Genomic DNA, 19,885 nt, shown 5'->3' with positions numbered 1-19,885 from the left:
CCGGGAAGCCGACGCACAAACCTACGTCTCCAAGCTCTCCCTCGAGGCCCCGCCCATTCCTTACCCAAGAGCTCTCTGGGGCCTCGGAGGAGGCGTGGCCCAGGGCAAGGAGGGGAGAATGCGCATGCGCACTTGGAGCCTAGTCATGTAGCCAACTATCAATCTCGCGAGTGTTGATAGTCGGTGGCGTAGGTAGTAGACCTGAATGCTGGAGAGATAGATGATATCTACCAGAGGAAGAGGAGGCAGCTAAGCCAGTTCCCAGTCTCTGTCCCTCTTTTGCTTTCCTTTCTTTTTCCCCCAACCCTCCGCCCTCCTGTGAATCAGCCCGCCTTCCCTGACCTCAGTGACCCGAGTGGCCCCGCCCACTCTCGTCGACGTGATTCCCGCCGTGGGGTAAAGCGCCGGTCGAACCCGGAGCTCCGCGGAAGAGAAGGGCGACTAGAGGGGGAGGTTGCTGGGCCTGGTTTGGGCTCGTCGCCGAGCCGCGGCGCAGGGGGCTTTCGGGTAGTCCTCTCGCTTCTCCATCTGCTCGTTGCGACGCAGCCTCCCAGGCCTAGGCCTCCTCCTCCTCCTCCCTGCCTGGCCCGGCCTCTGGCAGCAGCGGGTGACGCAGACGGAACATCATGTCGTCCGCGGCCGACCCTCCGCCACCCCCGCCTCCCGAGAGCGCGCCTTCGAAGCCCGCAGCCTTGGCCGCCGGCAGCGGGAGCAACAGCAGCAACAAAGGCGGCCCCGAGGGCGTCGCAGCCCAGGGGGCTCCCTCCGTGGGCAACGCCGGCCCCACGGACTCGGAGATGGAGGTGAGGGCGGCTCGTGGCGTGGAAAGAGGGCAGGAGGGGGAGGAGGAACTGGTTCCCTCGCCTCTGTACTAGTGATGAGACGCAGAGCCAAACTTCACCCCTTCCCACTCCAACTCGGCCTCAGACCCTTTGGGTCGGAAATGATGCTCTCACCCTTGCGCTTAAGCTATCCAGGCAACCTGAAGTGGATTTCTGGCACTTCACGTTTATATTATTTGTCTCTTTGACGAACCTTGCCAAATCCTCGAACGCTCTTATAAGACACATGTTCTTGATTACTGAGGCCGAGTGAGGATCTACCTTTTTTTTTTTTTTTTTAAAGCTGGACTCCCATAATTCCCTCGCTCATCTCTGAATCTCGATTTTACTTTCCGCTAAACTTGGGGGGAGGGCGAGGGAAATTTCCCTGTAGGTACGGGGGTAGACAGGCGGGGTGGGGAAGGCATTTAAAAGCAGCGCATCCGAGGAGTTGGGCCTCCTTTTCTTCATCCCGTTCTTTGCGGGGGCGGTATCTGTTCCGCAGAAACAATGGCGAGGGCTGGATGGCCGAGGGCGCAGTGGGGATAAGCGGGGCACAGCTGCTCCCTCGGAGGGAGAGGAGGCTCCTCCCAGGCACTGTTCCGTGGGGAAGGGAAGCGACCAAGGCGGCAGCAGCTGTCTTGAACCCCCATTTCATTTCGTGGGAGGAGTGATGGATGGATGGATGGATGAATTAGTGAGTGAGGGGCGGTTAGTTTGCTTACAGACCAGCGCATTTCCTCTTTGGGGGCCTTGGCCTTATTTTGAGAATTGGTACCGTTCTCTATGGCTCCCTACCTTCTGGACTGGGGCTGGCGGGTCAGGGAATGGTAACAGTACAGCGAGGGTGGAGAGATTGGGGAACTGCCAGGCGGGTCTTTTGGGTGTGCTCCAAGGTTTTGCGATGTCTGGGAACAAAGTGTTGCTTGCTCCTTCCAATTTTATTCTTGGCCTTCGATCTGTTTTGAGATATTTTATAGTCTCAGCCCAGAGATTTCTGGAATTTTTCCATCCTTGGATAGATGAAGAAAAGGTAATACTGCTCTAAAAGGGAATGTTGCTGTAGAATTAACACAATAAGGAAATGGTAGGACAGTTTACCATAGAGCATTTGGCTCAGTAGTTTTATTTGGGTGCTGTACTAAGTCATAAGTCAGTTCAGTGGAGTCCTACTCTCTGCAACCAGCGGCCTTATCTAGGGTGAAGTAACGTTATTAGTTTTTGAAAGAACTTTTAGGTAAGGGTGGGTTTTGGTGGAATAGGATCTCTGGTATTCTATAGCTTTCAGCGACTTGAAATTTGTTTTCAGTTCATGTCAGTGTTGCTTGTTTTCTTTTTCTTTAGGTTTTAAATGATTGTTTTGAATTGCCAGGGTTAACTTGGATTCCCGCTTCCTTGTTTAAGGGGGTTTGAAAGTTTGACACTGAAAGCAGTTGTATTAAATACGTAGTTCTCAGGGCTTCCCAGGTGGCGCTAGTGGTAAAGAACCCGCCTGCCTGTGCAAGAGACAAAAGAGCCTCGGGTTCGATCCCTGCGTTGGGAAGATCCCCTGGAGGGGAGGCATGGCAGCCCACTCCAGTGTTCTTGCTTGAAGAATCCCATGGACAGAAGAGCCTGGCGAGCTACAAAGAGCCTGGCGGGGTGGCAAAGAGTCAGACAAGGCTGAAGCGACTGAGCACGCACTGCACTTCTCTGCAAATTGCTGTCCACTGTTGTCAGCCTCTCAAAAGAGGCTGTCATTCAAATTTTGGAGTAGCAACCAAAGTCTCAGTCTCACTAGAAGTGTTAAGGAAGTATCAGAAAGCAGAATAATTTAAAGCCTAAACTAAATATTTTGCCTTTCAGTTGCTGTTTTTAAGGTAAAGTGGAATTAGAGTTTAACTATGAATATTAATGTTGTAACAAGTACTGGATGACTGTCAGTAGTATTTTTGCCAGATGGGGAAATTGAGTCTTCCCTTGTAAGTAGAATCTGTGATAGAACCCGCATCTGGCTCTGAAGCTGACCCTTCCCCGAATATCTTGCCCTGTCATATTTTTGCCAAAAATGTGTTGTTTAACGATTTCATTTATTCAAAAATGGCTTCATTATTTTTCCCCTTCTCAGGATAGTAACATCAGTGATTTTATCTTTTACCAGTTTTCTTAATGACTAGTTTTTGTTTTTTTCCTTCACATTATAGTGTGTTTTTTTTTTTTTCTTTTTAAGCTGTGTTTTTCCAAGATCATTTATTTTCTGACAAAGCCCAGTTTCCTAGGAAAATTAGTTAGCTTTCCTATGTTTTTTTTTTTTTTTTTGCTTGGTATTGGTAGTCATGGGAGCAGTCACATTTTTTAATTAATATGATCTTTTTGGCAACCTGAATGGGGCCTGTCTTGGTTCATTCTCATTTCGCATACCTACCTGGACTGATAGGTAGGTACACTATATACCAATAGCCATATGACCTCAAGGGTCCTAAATCCAGATCTTTTGCCTGTTTTAGTTAAGACTGTGAAAGAAGTAATGACTGCTGTTGGAAAGCACATCTTGTTTTTTTAGGATACATTCGACTTTTCATGGTATCCCAGTACCATTTTGTGAATTATTCTAGGTAGGTGGCTTTGTCACTTTTACTCTGGAGACCAGAGATTGTGATGAGCTTAAGGTTACACAAGTTCGTAAAGGTCTTAGCACTGAAGTTAGACTTGAATTTGGGTCATTTGATCTCTTATAGGACGGCGGAGCCTGGTGGCTGCCGTCTGTGGGGTCGCACAGAGTCGGACACGACTGAAGCGACTTAGCAACAGCAGTAGTGCTGTACCAGGCCCGTCCCCTCAGCTTTTTAATCATAGGTAACTTGGTTACAGCGTGTAGCACTGCAGATCACTACATCATTAATGAAAATTGTACTTTTTTACCAGCTGATGAGCGAACTTTACAGTGAGGTTGGTGGTGTTTTTTTGGATTTTGTGACTTTCTGAATGTCAGGGTGAATAAATTTGCCAAAAAAGCACATTTATTGTCAATTAAGGAATCAAACTGTGGTTAAAGTATTCACTTCAGGGTGCATGATGAATTTTTTAAATGTTTTAGAAGATGGAAATCAGGATGACTGTGTGACTTCCCAGGTATACATTTGGGTAGTACTACAGTAGATACTGCAGTTTAATTAAAAGGGAACATTTCCTTCACAATTTATATTGTTCAATTTGGCTTTATAATTTTTGATTAGAAAACAAAACAGATTTGCTTTAAGTATTTTTTGTTCTAGGATGTTGGAGATGATAATCTTGTGTTTTAATCTTGGCAGTGGCCATGCGGTTTACATATTTGGGTTAAGTGAATTGTTATTACTGTCATATTTTGCATCAAGGTTTCCTATCAGATTTAGGTATCTAGGAAGTTCAGGACAGGAGTGTATTACTTTGAATGTATTTTGGGCTGAAATCAGTGTAATAATGGTATGTTGAGTATTCTTGAAGAACAAACCATGGTTTTTCCCTCTTACCAGGAAGTATTTGACAATGCATCTCCTGGAAAGCAAAAAGAAATCCAAGAACCAGATCCCACCTATGAAGAAAAAATGGTATGTTCTAGGTATATGAATAGAATCATAATAGTTTTTTATTAGGTGATTAAATTTACTAAAGTTGAGGCACAGATACCTAATTTAAATATGTGTAACATGGAGTATTGTAACTTTTTTTTATCTTACTTGACTTACTTGATTAAAACAAATACAGATGTATTTCATGAATTCACATAGTATGTAAATATATGGATTATATTAATACTCCTTTTTAGATTTAGCATTGGGAGTGAGATGAGTTAAAAGACCAGAGAAGTAACCATTCAAGATGTGTTTATTCTGCATCTGTCTAGCATTGTACTCTACTGGTTATAAAGCAAGTAATACATGTATAATTTATAACATATACAATATATAATGAACTTCCCATGTGGTTCAGTGGGTAAAGAATCTACCTGCAATGCAGGAGACACAGATTCGATCACTGGTTAGGGAACATCCCCTGGAGGAGAGCATGGCAACCCACTCCAGTGATCTTGCCTGGAAAATTTCATGGACAGAGGAGCCAACAGTCCATAGGATTGCAGTCTGACATGCCTGAAGCAACGGAGCACGTGCTCATGCAAATATGCATACAATATATAATACAAAAATATATAGTATATATAGTAATGATATTTCTTGCCTATAGCTTTTTTATTATATGGATGAGAGCTTTACAAAAGATAATATGAATATTATACTTGTAAAAGATCCAGCTCACATTTCACATCCTCTTGGGAATCTTTATCTTAACATGAGTTAACCAGTACCTACAAAGAGCTTTGAATTTAAGTTTAGATTAAATAATAATGACTAACAGTGAATAAATAGTATGTACTGGGCCCTGTTGTATATGCTTTATGTAGATTAAACTTAATTTTTTTAAATCTTAGTTAACATGTATAAGCATATCATCATTACACAATAAGTATCCTCCTGAAGAGTGGAAACGGTGTCTTAGTCTTTCTGTCTTCAGCATCCAGAATAGTATCTGGCACATAGAATACTGATTTTAACAAGTATTACTTCCCCTTGTTCTTTGACTTTCTCATCAATATCAGCAAATATTTTTGAAATTTCTAAAAATGGCTTCAAAGTCCTAAAAGTTGCATATATGTATCTGTATACACATACATAGCGTGCATAATGCATATGGTAATATGTAAAGTATAAATGATGTATTACTGTATATGATTTCTGTTCCATTTTGTATGTATGCATTTTGTGTATATGTGTAACTGTCCTGTCACCTTTCTTTGCTGTCAGTCTTATTTGAAGAAAAGATGGTTTTCCATTTTTACTTTTCCCAGTCATTCCTCTAAACCCGCACAGCTTAGATTCTGTCATTAACACTATATTAGTGATTCTCTACTTGATCTTAGCCAAAAGACTGAGAAGTGATGTACTAGTAATTTTAATGGCCAATTCTTTGGCCTAGTTTTAGTTCCTTCTCCTTATTCATACTTGTATTTGACACCATTGGCCACTCCACAAATTTTTTTCTTGCCTTGAGAAACCTTTTTTCTTTGATGATACCTTATTTACCTGATTATTCATTTGTCCTTCATTGCATTTTGAACATTTGTTCTTGGAAAGTTTTAGCCTTGTCACTGGTTTTCATCTGCCACTTTTAAATGAGTACTTCTGAATATTTAGCTCAGATGCCTCCAATCATTGTATTTTCATTTGCTTGTTGAACATTTAAATCCCTTTGGTAGGTCTTATTTAGGAATATCCGAAGTTGAATTCATTATCTCTTTCCCACACAGTTACTTAGTGTTCTCTCAATGAATGAAAGTTTTTCTTAATAAATACCCAAGCTGTTTATAACAGCGTGTCATAATTTTAATAGTCTTGGCAGATTTAACTTCATAAATATTTCTTTTATCTTTTCCCCATCACCCTGGTTCATTATTCTTCTGTTGCATGAATTATTTCATTGGCATCTTCATTTGGCTCGTTTCTCATGATCTAGCTTCTTCCAGATCTGTGTTTTTGTGAAGTCTGTGACACTGATCTGATTATATAATGGAGGTTTTCAGTGGTTCTTTGCAATGCTTCTCATCTCCACAGCTCCCTTTATTGCAATTTTTTTCTCAACTTCCTACAAATTTTTCAGTCTCCTGCTTTAATTTCCTTTTTCAAAACCATGACCTTGACGAGCAGTTTTCTTCTGAGCAGACTACTTATCATCTGCTAGATCCTATTCATAGATAAGTCTTGATAGTCACTTTTCATTCTTGAACCCAAGATGCCAAGTACTGCTTGAGAAAACTAAAGTAATTACACTGATTGGTACTGGAATAAATTTATGGTTTTCACTTTCTTTGGCTTTCACTGTTATTTCTAACAATCCTATTTAGCCATTCTAAGACTTTGCCGCTCTGATTAAGTTTCTACTTTTCTGTCACTTTCTCACTTTCAGTCTTCCTCCATAAAGAATTGCAGGCCCATCATCAATTTATTTCCAAACATGTATGGCTTCTACTATTCTGGTCATTTTCTTAGAGAAAAATGCTTTTTCCAAGGCTATTGATTTTAACCTTTGCTTTAATTTTACGATACATTTTTTTGGGGGGGGGTTCTTGATCTTACTGTTTCTGCTCTTTAGAAAGTAGTTTTTCTCCTTATACCTCTTATTTTAATTGAAGTATAGTTGATTGATAATGTGTCTATCTCTGCTATACAGAAGAGTGATTCAGTTTAACATATATATACAGTCTTTTAGATATTCTTTTCTGTTATGGTTTATTTGAGGGAAGTTGGATACAGTTCCCTGTGTTACACAGTAGGACCTTTGATGTTTATCCACTCTAAATGTAATACGTGCAACTATCAACTCCAAATTCTCAGTGCATCCCTCTCCTCCCCTCCTCTGCCTTGGCAACCACAAGTCAGATCTCTGTCTGTTTTGTAGATAGGTTCATTTTCTTTACACCTTTCGTCATTTTTATCTTAACCTTTTCATTTTTCAAGCAGTGAGGTCTTTGCCTGTTAATCCCCTTAAACCTTTGCTACAGTTCCACTGAAAGCTTACTCTGTAAATGTTCTAAACTCCTTGTTTTTTTTGCAACAGTTTGTAACTCCACACTACTTGAATCAGTGAGAGAATTTTGGAAATTATGAAATCTTTTGTAGAGCTCTGGTGAAGTTTATGCTTTGTTCTTTAAGATAGTAGTCTCAGACTTGACCTTGTAGAAGATAACAAAGATTCTGGATATTTCTGATCTAATGGATCATGAACCACAGTTTGAAAAAATACCATCTTAAGACATCTAGAACCATTAAAGGATCTTGAGCAGTAAAGAGGTGTGATAAGGTCTAAGAATTGGGAGGACTACTCCCTTCTCTGTGAAACATCATTTCTGTTGCCATTTTCCTAATCATCCTGCTTAAAATTTAAAATCTGGTGCTATTCACACTTCCATGTGTTCTTACTGTGTGTTTTTACTTCTGAGTTTTTGTTTTCTGACAGTCTTCATAATTTACTTGTTATGTTTTATTTTCAATATTGTACTATAATGAAAACTTCATAGAGAAACAAAATACTTTTTCTGGTCTGCACACAAAAGTATTTTTTGAATTGAAAAGACATTTAAGAAGAAAACGTTGATTTGAAAATGTTTTTAAAGAAGAGAATATATATTCAGTGATTTGAGTACTGTAGAGTAACTTTTGCTTTAAAATATCTTACACTCTCACCTATCTGAATTTATTTCCGGAGCTTATTTATCTTGATCCAAACATAATTACAATAATAGAATAGTCTTTTTTAAATAGCATGATCTTCTCATTGCATGTTTTTGGTTTTTCTTTTACTATGTATGTATTTGAAAATGAAATTGTGCAAAATACGTATATATGGATCTCAGGTTAGTACTTTAAAACAGAAACTGAAGCTTGTCATTGGTAGGACATTCCTAAGGAGAAACGTATTGACAGCCTGTTGTTAGTGGTATGGATTGGGCTACGTGTGTGGTCCAGTGTGAAGGCACTGTCACCGTGTGCCTTCAGTGTCAAATTGGGCTTCGGTTTTACATGTGTGTGATGTTTAAAAATTATGTTTTCATTTAAAAAGCACATTAGACTACCTCTGGTGTTTGCTAGGTAAAATGTTTTATTGTAAAGTTGACATTTTAAACATAGGTAGAGATACTGAGTAACTGGCTTCTCTGTTTATTGAACTCTTGTCTTCTTGTTTCTCCTTATTTAAAATCAAATTATTGATGTGTCTGTAAAAAGTCTGTTGTCTAAAGGCTCTAGATTTCCATTGTTTATTTTTAAAAGAACTTGATTTCAAGGTTTTAAGTTTTTTTGGTCTTCCATTCTTTTTGTGTGATAATAGGAAACACTCAAAGCCGCAGATGTTAGATATAAAAATAAGAAAAGATACTAAGAACTACATAGGATTAATGAATATTTCATGAACTTAATAGAGGTTTTTCAAGCCTGATAGCTTTTTAAAATTTGGCACAACATTTTTCCCTCTTCTGAATAAATACACCTGTATTGCAGTGTCTTTATCTTTTTATTTGATATTTTTTCTTCAGCTACATTCAAGTATCACTGACACACAGTAGTTGTATGTTTTTCATTCGGTGAGTTCTGGCAAATAGCTGAGGCCATGTAAACACCGTACAGTCACAATGTAGAACAGTTCTATCGTCCCCCAAGCGCTTGCTCCTGCTCTCATCCCTTTGACACTTCAGATCTCCTCTCTGAGAAACCACTACTTAGAATTTCACATAGAAAGTCGCTGTTTGGAGTTCGGATCGTATAGCGTGTAGTCTCACGCTTGGTTGCTTTCACATAGTATCCTACTTTTGAATCTCATCTATGTTGTTGCATGTAGCAGTAGTTCCTTTTTATTGCTGAGATTGTTGTGTGGAGACATGTTGAAACTTTGATTTCTGAATTTGTATTGATATTCTGATAAAATGTGTTTTCACATTTCTTCCAGCAAACTGACCGGGCAAATAGATTTGAATATTTATTAAAGCAGACAGAACTGTTTGCACATTTCATTCAGCCTGCTGCTCAGAAGACTCCAACCTCACCTTTGAAGATGAAACCAGGGCGCCCACGAATAAAAAAGGATGAGAAACAGAACTTGCTCTCAGTTGGCGAGTGAGTAATAGTTGATGCTTAACAGTTGAGCCAGACTTATTTTAGATAGTCTTAATTAGAAGCACAGAATCATTTTATTAAAAAAATAGTTAATAGTGCTCTTATTTATTTGGCCCAGTTGGCTTGGCAGGATATAGCCATACATGTATAAAATAAAAATAGGCATAATGCTTTATTTTTATATGGATTGAGTAGGGAATTCAGATGTTACCTTCTCCTTGGAGTGGAAACAAATGCAAAGGTTAAGTGGCCTACTTAACATCATCTAGAAGGAATTAGAATAATCTGACTTTGAACTTAGATCTGACTTGGGGCATTCTCTAGTCTCCTAAACCACTCAGGTGGATTGAGAGTACTGCTGTTATCTGAAGTCTGTGCTTGTTTATAGACCGTATGGTGATTTGTATCATGATAGTCTACTTAAAATTTTTGTTAAATGCTTAGTTTCTTTATATAAAAGGAAATATCAAGTTGTATGATGCCATTGTTAGGTGGTGGTGCAAAATTTGTAAAGTAATTCTTACATGTTGAATTTATAGATTTTTTCTTAGAATTTGTGCTGGTTGGATAACTTAAGATGTTTGGTGGTGGTTTAGTTGCTAAGTTGTGTCCGACTCTTGCGACCCCATGGACTGTAGCCTGCCAGGCTCCTCTCTGTCAATGGGATTTTCCAGGCAAGAATACTGGAGTGGGTTGCCATTTCCTTCTCCAGGGGATCTTCCTGACCTAGGAATTGAACCTGGGTCTCCTGCATTGTAGGCATATTCTTTACCAACTGAGCTATGAGGGAAGCCCTAACAAGATGTTTGGTTAGTAATAACAAATTTAGGGTAATCTCATTGCTTTAAAGTAACCATTAATTAAAGTAACAAAGCATATGCCAACTTTTATCTTTAGTTTAACAACCATAATAATCAGTCATCTTGATAGTATATTATGAAGGAGATTTTATTTAAAAAAAAAAGGCAAAGTTAAGTTTCTCTCAGTTTATGGAGAGTAACTTGGGGTTGAGGGGTAGATCTTTGAATTAAGTTTTCATAAGATTGGAATGCAGAGAAACACAAGAAGTAAACACATATGACAAGCAATTAGGGACTTCCCAGGTGGTCCAGTGGCTAGGACTCCACACCCCAGATGCAGAGGGCCTGGGGTCCACTCCTGGTCAGGAGACTAGATCCTACATGCCGCAACCGAGAGCTTGCACGCCACAGCCAACAGCCAGATAAATATGGGAAAAAAAAAAAGCTACTAAAAAAAAAAATCCTTGGATTTTTATTGCCTTTGCTTGCATTTCTGAGGCATGTTTCTCTATCTGGGAAGGCTGATTATCTTTCCCACAAAGCATGTAGTCTTAATAGAAATCAAGCAATAATTTAGATTTAGAGATCACAAGAGTGGAATATAATCTACTATTTTCTAATTTAAATCAAAGTATTTGTTGAAAGTATACAGGTATAAGTGGAAACTTGAAAACTGGGGAGTAAGTAGTTTTACTAACCTGAGTCCTTTAGAGATTAAGAAATCTGGCAATATTATAGCTACAAAAAATTAGTTTTTAAGAGACTGTGTCTGACTCTGTTGGGATGTAAAATCTGGGCATGTGTATTTAAAAAGCTTCGAGTAATTCTAGTTAAAGAGTCATTGCCTTAAACCCTAAGTCTCTGTTCTGCAAATTCTGCAGCTTTTGGTGAAAGTTGTAGTTTTTAAAATGTGATTTCTGGGGGAACTATTTTTGGGGTGGGAGCAAAATACTTAACATTAAAATATAAACTATGAGGTTTTTCTTACTGCATATTTCATTGAAATTAGATGATCACGTTTATGTTTATCAGGTTCTGGTTAACCTAAGGTATTACTCTATAGTCTTAATTTACATACCTTTTAAGATACTGTGAAATATTGGTTAGCCTCTTGACTACTATATTGAAAGCTGGTAATTAAAGCCAAGACTCAGATCGCTTGATTTTATTTTAAACTTGCAGCTATCGACACCGAAGAACAGAGCAAGAAGAAGATGAAGAATTATTAACAGAAAGCTCCAAAGCAACCAATGTTTGCACTCGGTTTGAAGACTCTCCATCGTGTATGTTCTATATATTTAATTACTTCTTTAAAACATCCCCTTGTAGCCTTTGGTTAATGTTGGGGTTTTTCTTGGCTATAATTTATAAAGGGAATTTTAAGTAATCTTTGAAATTTATTGATTGTGAAATGAACTTCAGATACTTTTTTGGCTAGAAGTCATAGTATATCATTACGATAGTGATGCTGTATTTCAAAAGGGCATAAATCACCATTGTGCTTGATGTTTCCTGAATGTGTATGTAAAAATGGGGATGGAATTTGCCATATATTTGCCCTAGAGAAGAAAGATGTGTAGGAAAAGGTACTTATTAAAGACTTTTTTTTACTCATCTCCTGATTTTGTCTTTAAGTTTATAAATGGTTTTCCAAAAGAAAACATAGTTAACCAGGTTTAAGTTTTACTTATATAATCTTGGGTTTCCCAAGTGGCATTAGTGGTAAAGAGGCCACTTGCCAGTGCAAGAGACTGACACATAGGTTCGATCCCTGGGTCAGGAGATCCCCTGGAGGAGGGCATGGCAGCCACTCTGGTATTCTTGCTTGGAGGAGAGTCCCATGGACAGAGGAGCGTGGCAGGCTACAGTCCATGAAGTTGCAAAGAGTCGGATACGACTGAAGCGACATAGCATGCATGTATAATCTTGGTTGTCTGGTGGCACAGTTTTCTTTACTGAAGCCCAGTAATTTTTTTTTTCCTGACCTTTCTCTTTCTCACTTGATGACAAGTTTGTGTGATCATAGTGGTTGTGAGCAAAAGAAAAATTTATAGTAGTATAGGATTCATAATTTGGATTGGAAGTTATAATTAACTGTCATCTGGAACTCTTAGCAGACTAAACTTCAGGGAGGATAGGATCTGATTAGAAATGCATCAGTCTGGTTAAAGTGTGTATCTCCAGATTTTTTTTTTTTCTTTTGGCTACAGAGTACCCAGTTTTCTTACTATGAAGCTAGAGGCCAGAGCCAGATTTGTGGCCCAGAGAGAAAGGAAATTTGAAGTATTTGAGTTGTCTCTTTCTCACATTCTTACAGTGTATCCAGTTTTCCTAGTGTTAATTAACATTTCATCTCAGAGCAGTGTTTTTCAAAAGGGATGGAATATAGAATATACATATATTTTTTTAAAAAGTTGGGTTATTTGTGATCCATATACTTAGTAATTATTCTGGAATGGGAAATGTAAACCCTGAACGATATTGTTCCTCTTTGTAGGACCTCTTGGAAAAGCAAAGGAAGGAAGGGTAAAGGAAAAATAATCTTTTATTAATTTTTTTAAATTTCCCCTTTGTTAAGAGAAAAACAGTCCCCAGCGAACCTCTGTTTTGGTCATCAGGGAAGGTGAAAACACTTGGTTAGAAACACTTGCGCTGACATTGAGAAAGGAAATAGGCCAGAGAGTCTCTAGGACCAATATATGGTAACATAAGGACTGAGTGGCTGGGGCGCTCTGATGCCTTCCATCGTGTTTCTTGTCTTCTATATCCATCTGCTCCTTCTCTGCTCCACAGCACAGCAGCTACCTTTCCTGACTTGGAACTTGCCAAAGTCCCATTCTTAAAACCTAGTGAAGAAGGCACAGTCAAAATAAACGTGTAGGCCCAAGTTAAACCTCTGAGTGTCAAATGAAGGAGGGGCTGCCCACCTGTATTTCTTGTCTTTAAAATGTGCATGTCATTTTCCTTTTGTTCTTAGATGTAAAATGGGGTAAACTGAGAGATTATCAAGTCCGAGGATTAAATTGGCTCATTTCTTTGTATGAGAACGGCATCAATGGTATCCTTGCAGATGAAATGGTATGTGTTTGGTAGCTTTTGTAGAAGGCCATGTTTCATAATTTAAACCTTGTACACTATTTAGATTTATAAAAGTTAAGACTTATAAGATACAGTTTATTGATTATACTATAGACTGTTAGCAAACTAATCCTGTGTCACACTAATAATTAGCTCACTTTAGTTGCCTAAGTGGGATCTATATATATACTTCAATTGTGAGGAATTATTATCTATGAAAGTGTAATAAATTTAAAAATAATATGTTTTGAGAAGCGTGCCTTTGGTTGACTTTTGTAATATAATGATTTGGCCATCTCCCCTTGCTCCCTACCCCCCACTTCTGTGAGACACAGGGGGGATTAGTTGAACGTCATCAATAAATATTTTCTCTGTGATGGCACCTTGTACAGTTGTATCTTGTAAAACATTGTATCTTGTTTACTGTTTACTAGTTCTATAGTGAATGTTTTAAGTTTCTCTATAGCTAGCTACAGTGCTAAGACAATTGTTTGGAGAAAGTAATGGAGTGAGAAGAAATGGGTCTCAGTTCTAGCTCTGCCGGGTGGCCCTGGGAAAGCGTGCATCTGAGCTTTGTGGGGGGTAATGGTACGTCCCTCACGGGCTGGTGAAGGTTAAATACCATAGCACTTGTCCGCTGGACACAGGGCAAGATTGTGCTATTTGTTAGGTGTACATACAGCTTTTCTTTTAAATGTTTCTGTACCAATCAGGAAATAATAAATACAAGAGTCTGTTTCGTTCCATGTTTCCTAGCTTTGTGGTTATTTTCTCTTTCAGGGCCTGGGAAAGACACTTCAAACAATTTCTCTTCTTGGGTACATGAAACACTATAGAAACATTCCTGGTCCTCATATGGTTTTGGTGCCTAAGTCTACATTACACAACTGGATGAGTGAATTCAAGAGATGGGTACCAACACTTAGATCTGTTTGTTTAATAGGGGATAAAGAACAAAGGGTAAGTTTCTCATATTTCATTAACAATTTTGATATTAAAAGAATTTGAATTTAGGTTTGGGGAAAGGGGATAACTGGAGGAGGGATAAAAGAAGAGAAAGGGTCCCAATAATAAGCCTGGTCTTCATAAATATTAGTAATTTGTAAGTGGAATATTATCTTGATGGCTAAGATTCATCCTGGGGAAAAAGGAATTGTAGACTGTAGAAAGCTATAAGAATATAGTTTGTTTCTCCTGCTTTTTGGGGGTGGTTATAAAATTGAAGGCTTTATTCCCATTCTAGAGCAATTTCTTCATAATAATGTAAGTAGTAAAAATGTAAATAGTAACTTGACACGTTGGTATCATATCTATCAAAATAAGTTAAAATATTGATCAGCTGACACATCCTTTTTGGGAGAGGAAATGGAAATAATGAGGGCTTCCCTAGTGGCACAGTGGTAAAATCTGCCTGTCTATGCAGGAGACATGGGTTGATCCTTGAGTCAGGAAGATCCCCTGGAGAAGGAAATGGCAACCCACTCCATATTGTTGCCTTGGAGATCCTGTGGACAGAGGAGCCTTGTGGGTTACAGTCCATGGAGTCACAAAATTAGGCAACTTAGCGACTAAAATAGCACCACCAACAATGGAAATAGTTGACACTATTAAGAACATAAAATTTGGATTAAAAAATGGACTTATACTGTATTGAAGGACTATGTATTAAATTTTGTTTTCCCTTCATTCAGCTATCAGTGATGACTCTAGATTTCTTTTCTCCCTTTTTAGCTATTTTGGGTATTTTAAGTTACAGAATCCTTACTGTGCTTTGAAACCCAGAGGTTTAACCAGTCTTTGCCTTTGTTTCCTCACCTGTAAAATGAGGAAATTCATAGCAATGTCTTAATAGATCTATAAACTTAAAGTAAATGAAAATGCTTACTGCAAACTAATCTTTAGTCCTTAGTCCTTATGTATCTTTATGTCAGAAAACTCTTTATCCTTTCCTAAACCTGTGTCCAAAAAATTTCAACACTTAGTGGAATTGTGGAAATAAGACATTTTAAGAATTAGTCTTATTGACTTCTGCACCAAAGAATTTTGTCAGTTACTTATTACATGGCTGTGACATAGGATTAATGAAGTTACTTTGAGCTAGTTCTAGCTGCTTGTGTACTATAGGTAACTCTTAATTCTTTTTTACTATTCCGCCACCCCCGCCCCCCCCGCCCCTGGCCCATGCTCTTGTTAACAGTAAATTTAATGTATAGTTTATTTTTGCATGATGGAATTTTTTTTTTCTTTTGTTAAACAGGCTGCTTTTGTCAGAGATGTTTTGTTACCAGGAGAATGGGATGTATGTGTAACTTCTTATGAAATGCTTATTAAAGAGAAGTCTGTTTTTAAAAAATTTAACTGGAGGTACTTAGTTATTGATGAAGCTCACAGGATCAAAAATGAAAAATCCAAGGTAATTTGATATTTAGATTTGAAAATCATTTGTGCCTTCATTTAGAATTTGATCAATATGCAGACTATTCATTCTAATGATGAATTTGGTTCTTGCAGTTGTCAGAAATAGTGAGGGAATTCAAGACTACAAATCGACTATTATTAACTGGAACACCTCTTCAAAACAACTTGCATGAACTTTGGTCACTTCTTAATTTTTTGTTACCAGATGTCTTTAATTCAGCTGATGTAAGTATTTCTTATTATTTTCTGGTTGGAGTAGTTTTTTGATACTTAATATTTTTGAAATAGAACTGGCCTGCTTCAAGAAACATACAAACTTATATAGAAAGAGATCAGAATTTTGGTTACCAGAGGTGGGAACCAGGGGAGAAGCAGAATTGGATGAAGGCAGTTAAGAGGTGCAAAGTTTATTGTACTTATTTATCTTCCACTTATAAGATCATTAAGTACTTGAGATGTACAGCATGATAAATGTAACACTGCTACATGTTATATATGAACATTGTTAAGAGTAAATAATGACTAAAAGTAATAATAAATCCAATATACACAATATTTCTTCTGTTTATCAAAAATTGTATATCTGTATTAAATGATGGATGTTCTCTAAACATTGTCATTGCACTGTACACTTTAAACCTCATCCAGAGCTGTCAGTTTATCTCAGTAAAACCAGAAGAATTAAATAATTTGGCCTACCTTTTCGTACTGCTTGAGATAATCATTACTTTTTCACACTTTTAGGTAGTTAGCCTCCTGTAACCTACCAAGTTTTGTTTGCATCCTGAGAGTTTACTTTTGTGCCTTTGATTTCAGTCTCATTTTTGAAGTCATGGCTTGTTCTTTCTGGAATGTCATAAATTCGCATTCTTATTGGGTGGTCATGTTGGCCTGACACTGCTCTAGGTGGACTGCTTTAGTTCTTAAGGCGGTGCTCAGGCTCTTCCCCAAGTGAATTTGGGTACTTCCTGTTGCCTGAGTTTTAAGTCCCTAGGATGGCCTCTTCTCAGAATGGCCTTCAAATTTGGTGAAGTCTGTCTAGCCATATTTTCTTATGGTCTAAGAAGCATAGAGACTAATCCTTAGCTTTGATAGGTTATTTGTGATGATAGAAATGGTTAGTTAATTAATTGAACTCTTGGTTGTACTTAAAGTGTAAATTATGTTGACAGTCTATGCAATTAGTAATTTTGGTTTTCTGTCAGGTTCGACTTCATTTTTGAACCTTTGCTCCCATTTCTGGAGTGTGTGTGTGGCTTTGAAGAGCTTATTCAAATAAGTTCCAAAAAGGTGTTAATTTTGATTGGGTGTGTTATGTAAGGATCATTTTAAGAGTAGATTTTATTATTTTTACGTTTTAAAATTTTTTTGAGAAGATTGTATTCTTGAAAGGCAATTTAATCAGTGTCAGCCAGCTACTTTAATTCTGCTTTTACTTACTTTGATTTTTGTTTTTGAGATAATTTTTCTTACCACATTGACGTGTTTATTTGTTTAATAATCTCTGTTAAAACTTTTGGTTGACACAATTCTAAGATTATGTTTACTAATAAAGCAAATACAGTTAATGCTTGAACAATAGAAGTGGGTGGGTCCACATGCACAAAAATGTTTTTTCAGTAGTAAATACTAAGTTCTGCGTGATATGCAGTGGTTAAGCCGACTATAAGTTACGTGTGGATTTTCAGTTGCATGGAGTGTTGGTGCTCCTAACCTCTGTGTTGTTCAAGGGCCAGCTGTATATAATAAACTTGCTCAAGAGGTAAAGCTAGGGAAACTGTCCTTTTCAAATCCTACCCAAACACTAAAGAAATGTCTGTATTCTCAATTTTACTTTTAGAAAGTTTAACAAAAATTGGCATTGCTCTAGAAACCTTGTGTTTGAGGTATGAGTGATCTTAGCAAACTGTAAAGTGGTTTTAACTTTTAAGATTTTTCTGAAACAAGCATATTTTTTTTTTTCAGAAATAATTGATTTTCATATCTACAAAACTGTCTCCAATTATTTTCTTTTCACTTTGAAACTTGTCATCTTGATGTTTAAGAAATACATGATTCTAAAATGAATTGCTAACAATAACACACATTAAAAAAAAGGAACTAAATGATTTTTGCAGTTCACAATTCAAATATTAAATTAATTTAGAAGTTGTTATATGCTATATAACCTAGCATGATAAGGTATTTGCAGTTACTATTATGGCTGTAAATTTGAGCGAACTGGGAGGGAGTGAAGGCTGGGAGGCCTGGCGTGCTGCCGTCCATGGGATGGCAAAGAGTTGGACACGCCTTAGCAACTGAACACACATAAAGTTACTATTACTCTAATCTTAATGTATTTTTTGTTTGTTAATCTAGGACTTTGATTCCTGGTTTGATACAAATAATTGCCTTGGGGATCAAAAGTTAGTTGAGAGACTTCATATGGTAAGTATTTTGGAGTAGGGTTAAAAAAGCATGTTTCTAATGGGAAAAATGATACTGATTAGTATATTGCTTTTCTGTTAACAAAAAGCACAGTGGCTTTAGAGTCAAATCTGTTTGAATCTGCCCACTTTAGTACTTATGATGGGAAGAGGGGGTAATGTATGGCAGTTTAAGTCTTAGAGCCTAGGGTGAAATTCTAACTGTGAATTAATTAAGTAACATACAGTGGGTTAACGTACAGTGAAGTAGCATAAGAACTTAATATGAACAAGTTCTGGAAGCTTTAGTTGTATTTTCCTGCCATAGGAGAATCTAACAGATTTGCTTCCGAAAGGCTAAAGGTCCATCTGTTGTTCTTAAATCAATTGATTGTGTACAAGCAACTGCTAATAGTGCAGTGTGAACAGAGTTGATGTTTTTGCTGTAAAATACAGCCTTGTTCCTTCCTGTGAAGATTCACAAGTGAAAGTTGGTAGGAAGATAGAAATTTCTCTAACAGACCCCAGGTTATAATACCCGGACCAGCAGGATAAAGCATGTGAGCATTACATACAAGGCCTTTCATGACCTAACTCAGGGTTTCTCAACTGGTGTTGACATTTTGGATGGGGAAGGTGATTTTCTTGTTCAGTAGCGGCATCCTGGACACTTCTGCTCACTCTGTGCCAGTAGTATGCCCTCATTTGTGACAGTGAGAAATGTTTCAAGGCCCTAGAAACATGTCCTGTGGGACAAAATCGCTCCTCCTCCACAGAGGTAATGTTTCTGTTAATAATGTTCTCCAACTTCTGTTTCACTTCTTAATCGAGCTTTACTTTGTTAAAATTGCTGACCCCACTGTCAGTGTTCTGTAACCACTGTCCTAATTTCAGTGTCTTTGCTTATCTTTTCTTCCACATCTAGTATTCTCTTTCTTGCCTTTACGAATAATACTTCAGCCAAGACTTGGTGGTGATGTCACCTTCTCCATGAGTACCCAGGCCGAGGCCAGCCTAGAGGCTCCTCTGTAGCCTGTCTTTAATAATCCAGTATTCTAACATTATGGGACTTTGCACAGGCTACTGAAATGACTCCTTTACAAATGCTTTCCCTCTGGATTGTAAACACAAAGGCAGGATGTGTCTTACGTTTGCTTTTGTATCCCTAGCATAATGCCTGGCTCAAAGTGCATATTTGATTAAGGGGAAAAAATTAAAAACTTTTGAGTGTTCAAATATTTGTATATAAATTAATTTTAAGGTTCTCTAAAGTTCTGTGTACTGAAATTTTATTTTGTACATATTTGAAGATAATGGTCTCCTAGACACCTTTGTTTCAGTTTAGATGGCATTTAAGCATGTAAGCACTCAATTTAGATGTATTTGTTCAGAGGGTTGTGGGGTGAATGTGTAGGCTTTGCTTAATAAATAGATAGGTACATGTAGGTAAAGCATACCAAAGCACAACAGAATCCCGGTTTTGGCATTTGTTTATTTTATTTACATAGCAGCATGAAGATGCTTGTCAAATCAGGGGGTACAGGTCTGGTAGCTGCCTCTCCACGCTGTCCTGAGATTCCCACTGTAGCTCCTGTGTCTTGTAAGGAAAGAGTGTATTCACAATCACATGGTGTACTTGGGCATGAGAGAATTCTTTAAATGAGTTTTCTTTAGTTGCAAGA

General features: G+C 37.9%; 1 protein-coding gene across 1 annotated transcript in view; it reads left to right on the top strand.

The window, feature by feature from the left end:
- The first annotated feature begins 452 nt into the window (after nt 1-452).
- The window catches only part of SMARCA5 (SWI/SNF related, matrix associated, actin dependent regulator of chromatin, subfamily a, member 5), a 37,578-nt gene continuing 18,145 nt past the window's right edge, over nt 453-19,885 (top strand). Inside the window, 9 exon segments of the mRNA NM_001105416.1 lie at nt 453-803; nt 4,316-4,390; nt 9,336-9,502; nt 11,485-11,585; nt 13,280-13,380; nt 14,161-14,340; nt 15,638-15,793; nt 15,892-16,023; nt 18,157-18,225. Of these exon segments, the coding sequence (NP_001098886.1) occupies nt 627-803; nt 4,316-4,390; nt 9,336-9,502; nt 11,485-11,585; nt 13,280-13,380; nt 14,161-14,340; nt 15,638-15,793; nt 15,892-16,023; nt 18,157-18,225 (1,158 nt within the window). The 5' untranslated portion in view covers nt 453-626.

Source organism: Bos taurus, chromosome 17, assembly GCF_002263795.3.
Source record: "Bos taurus isolate L1 Dominette 01449 registration number 42190680 breed Hereford chromosome 17, ARS-UCD2.0, whole genome shotgun sequence".
Taxonomy (NCBI): Eukaryota; Metazoa; Chordata; class Mammalia; order Artiodactyla; family Bovidae; genus Bos; species Bos taurus.
Note: the sequence above shows the minus strand (reverse complement) of the source record. Positions and strands in the feature narration are given on the sequence as shown.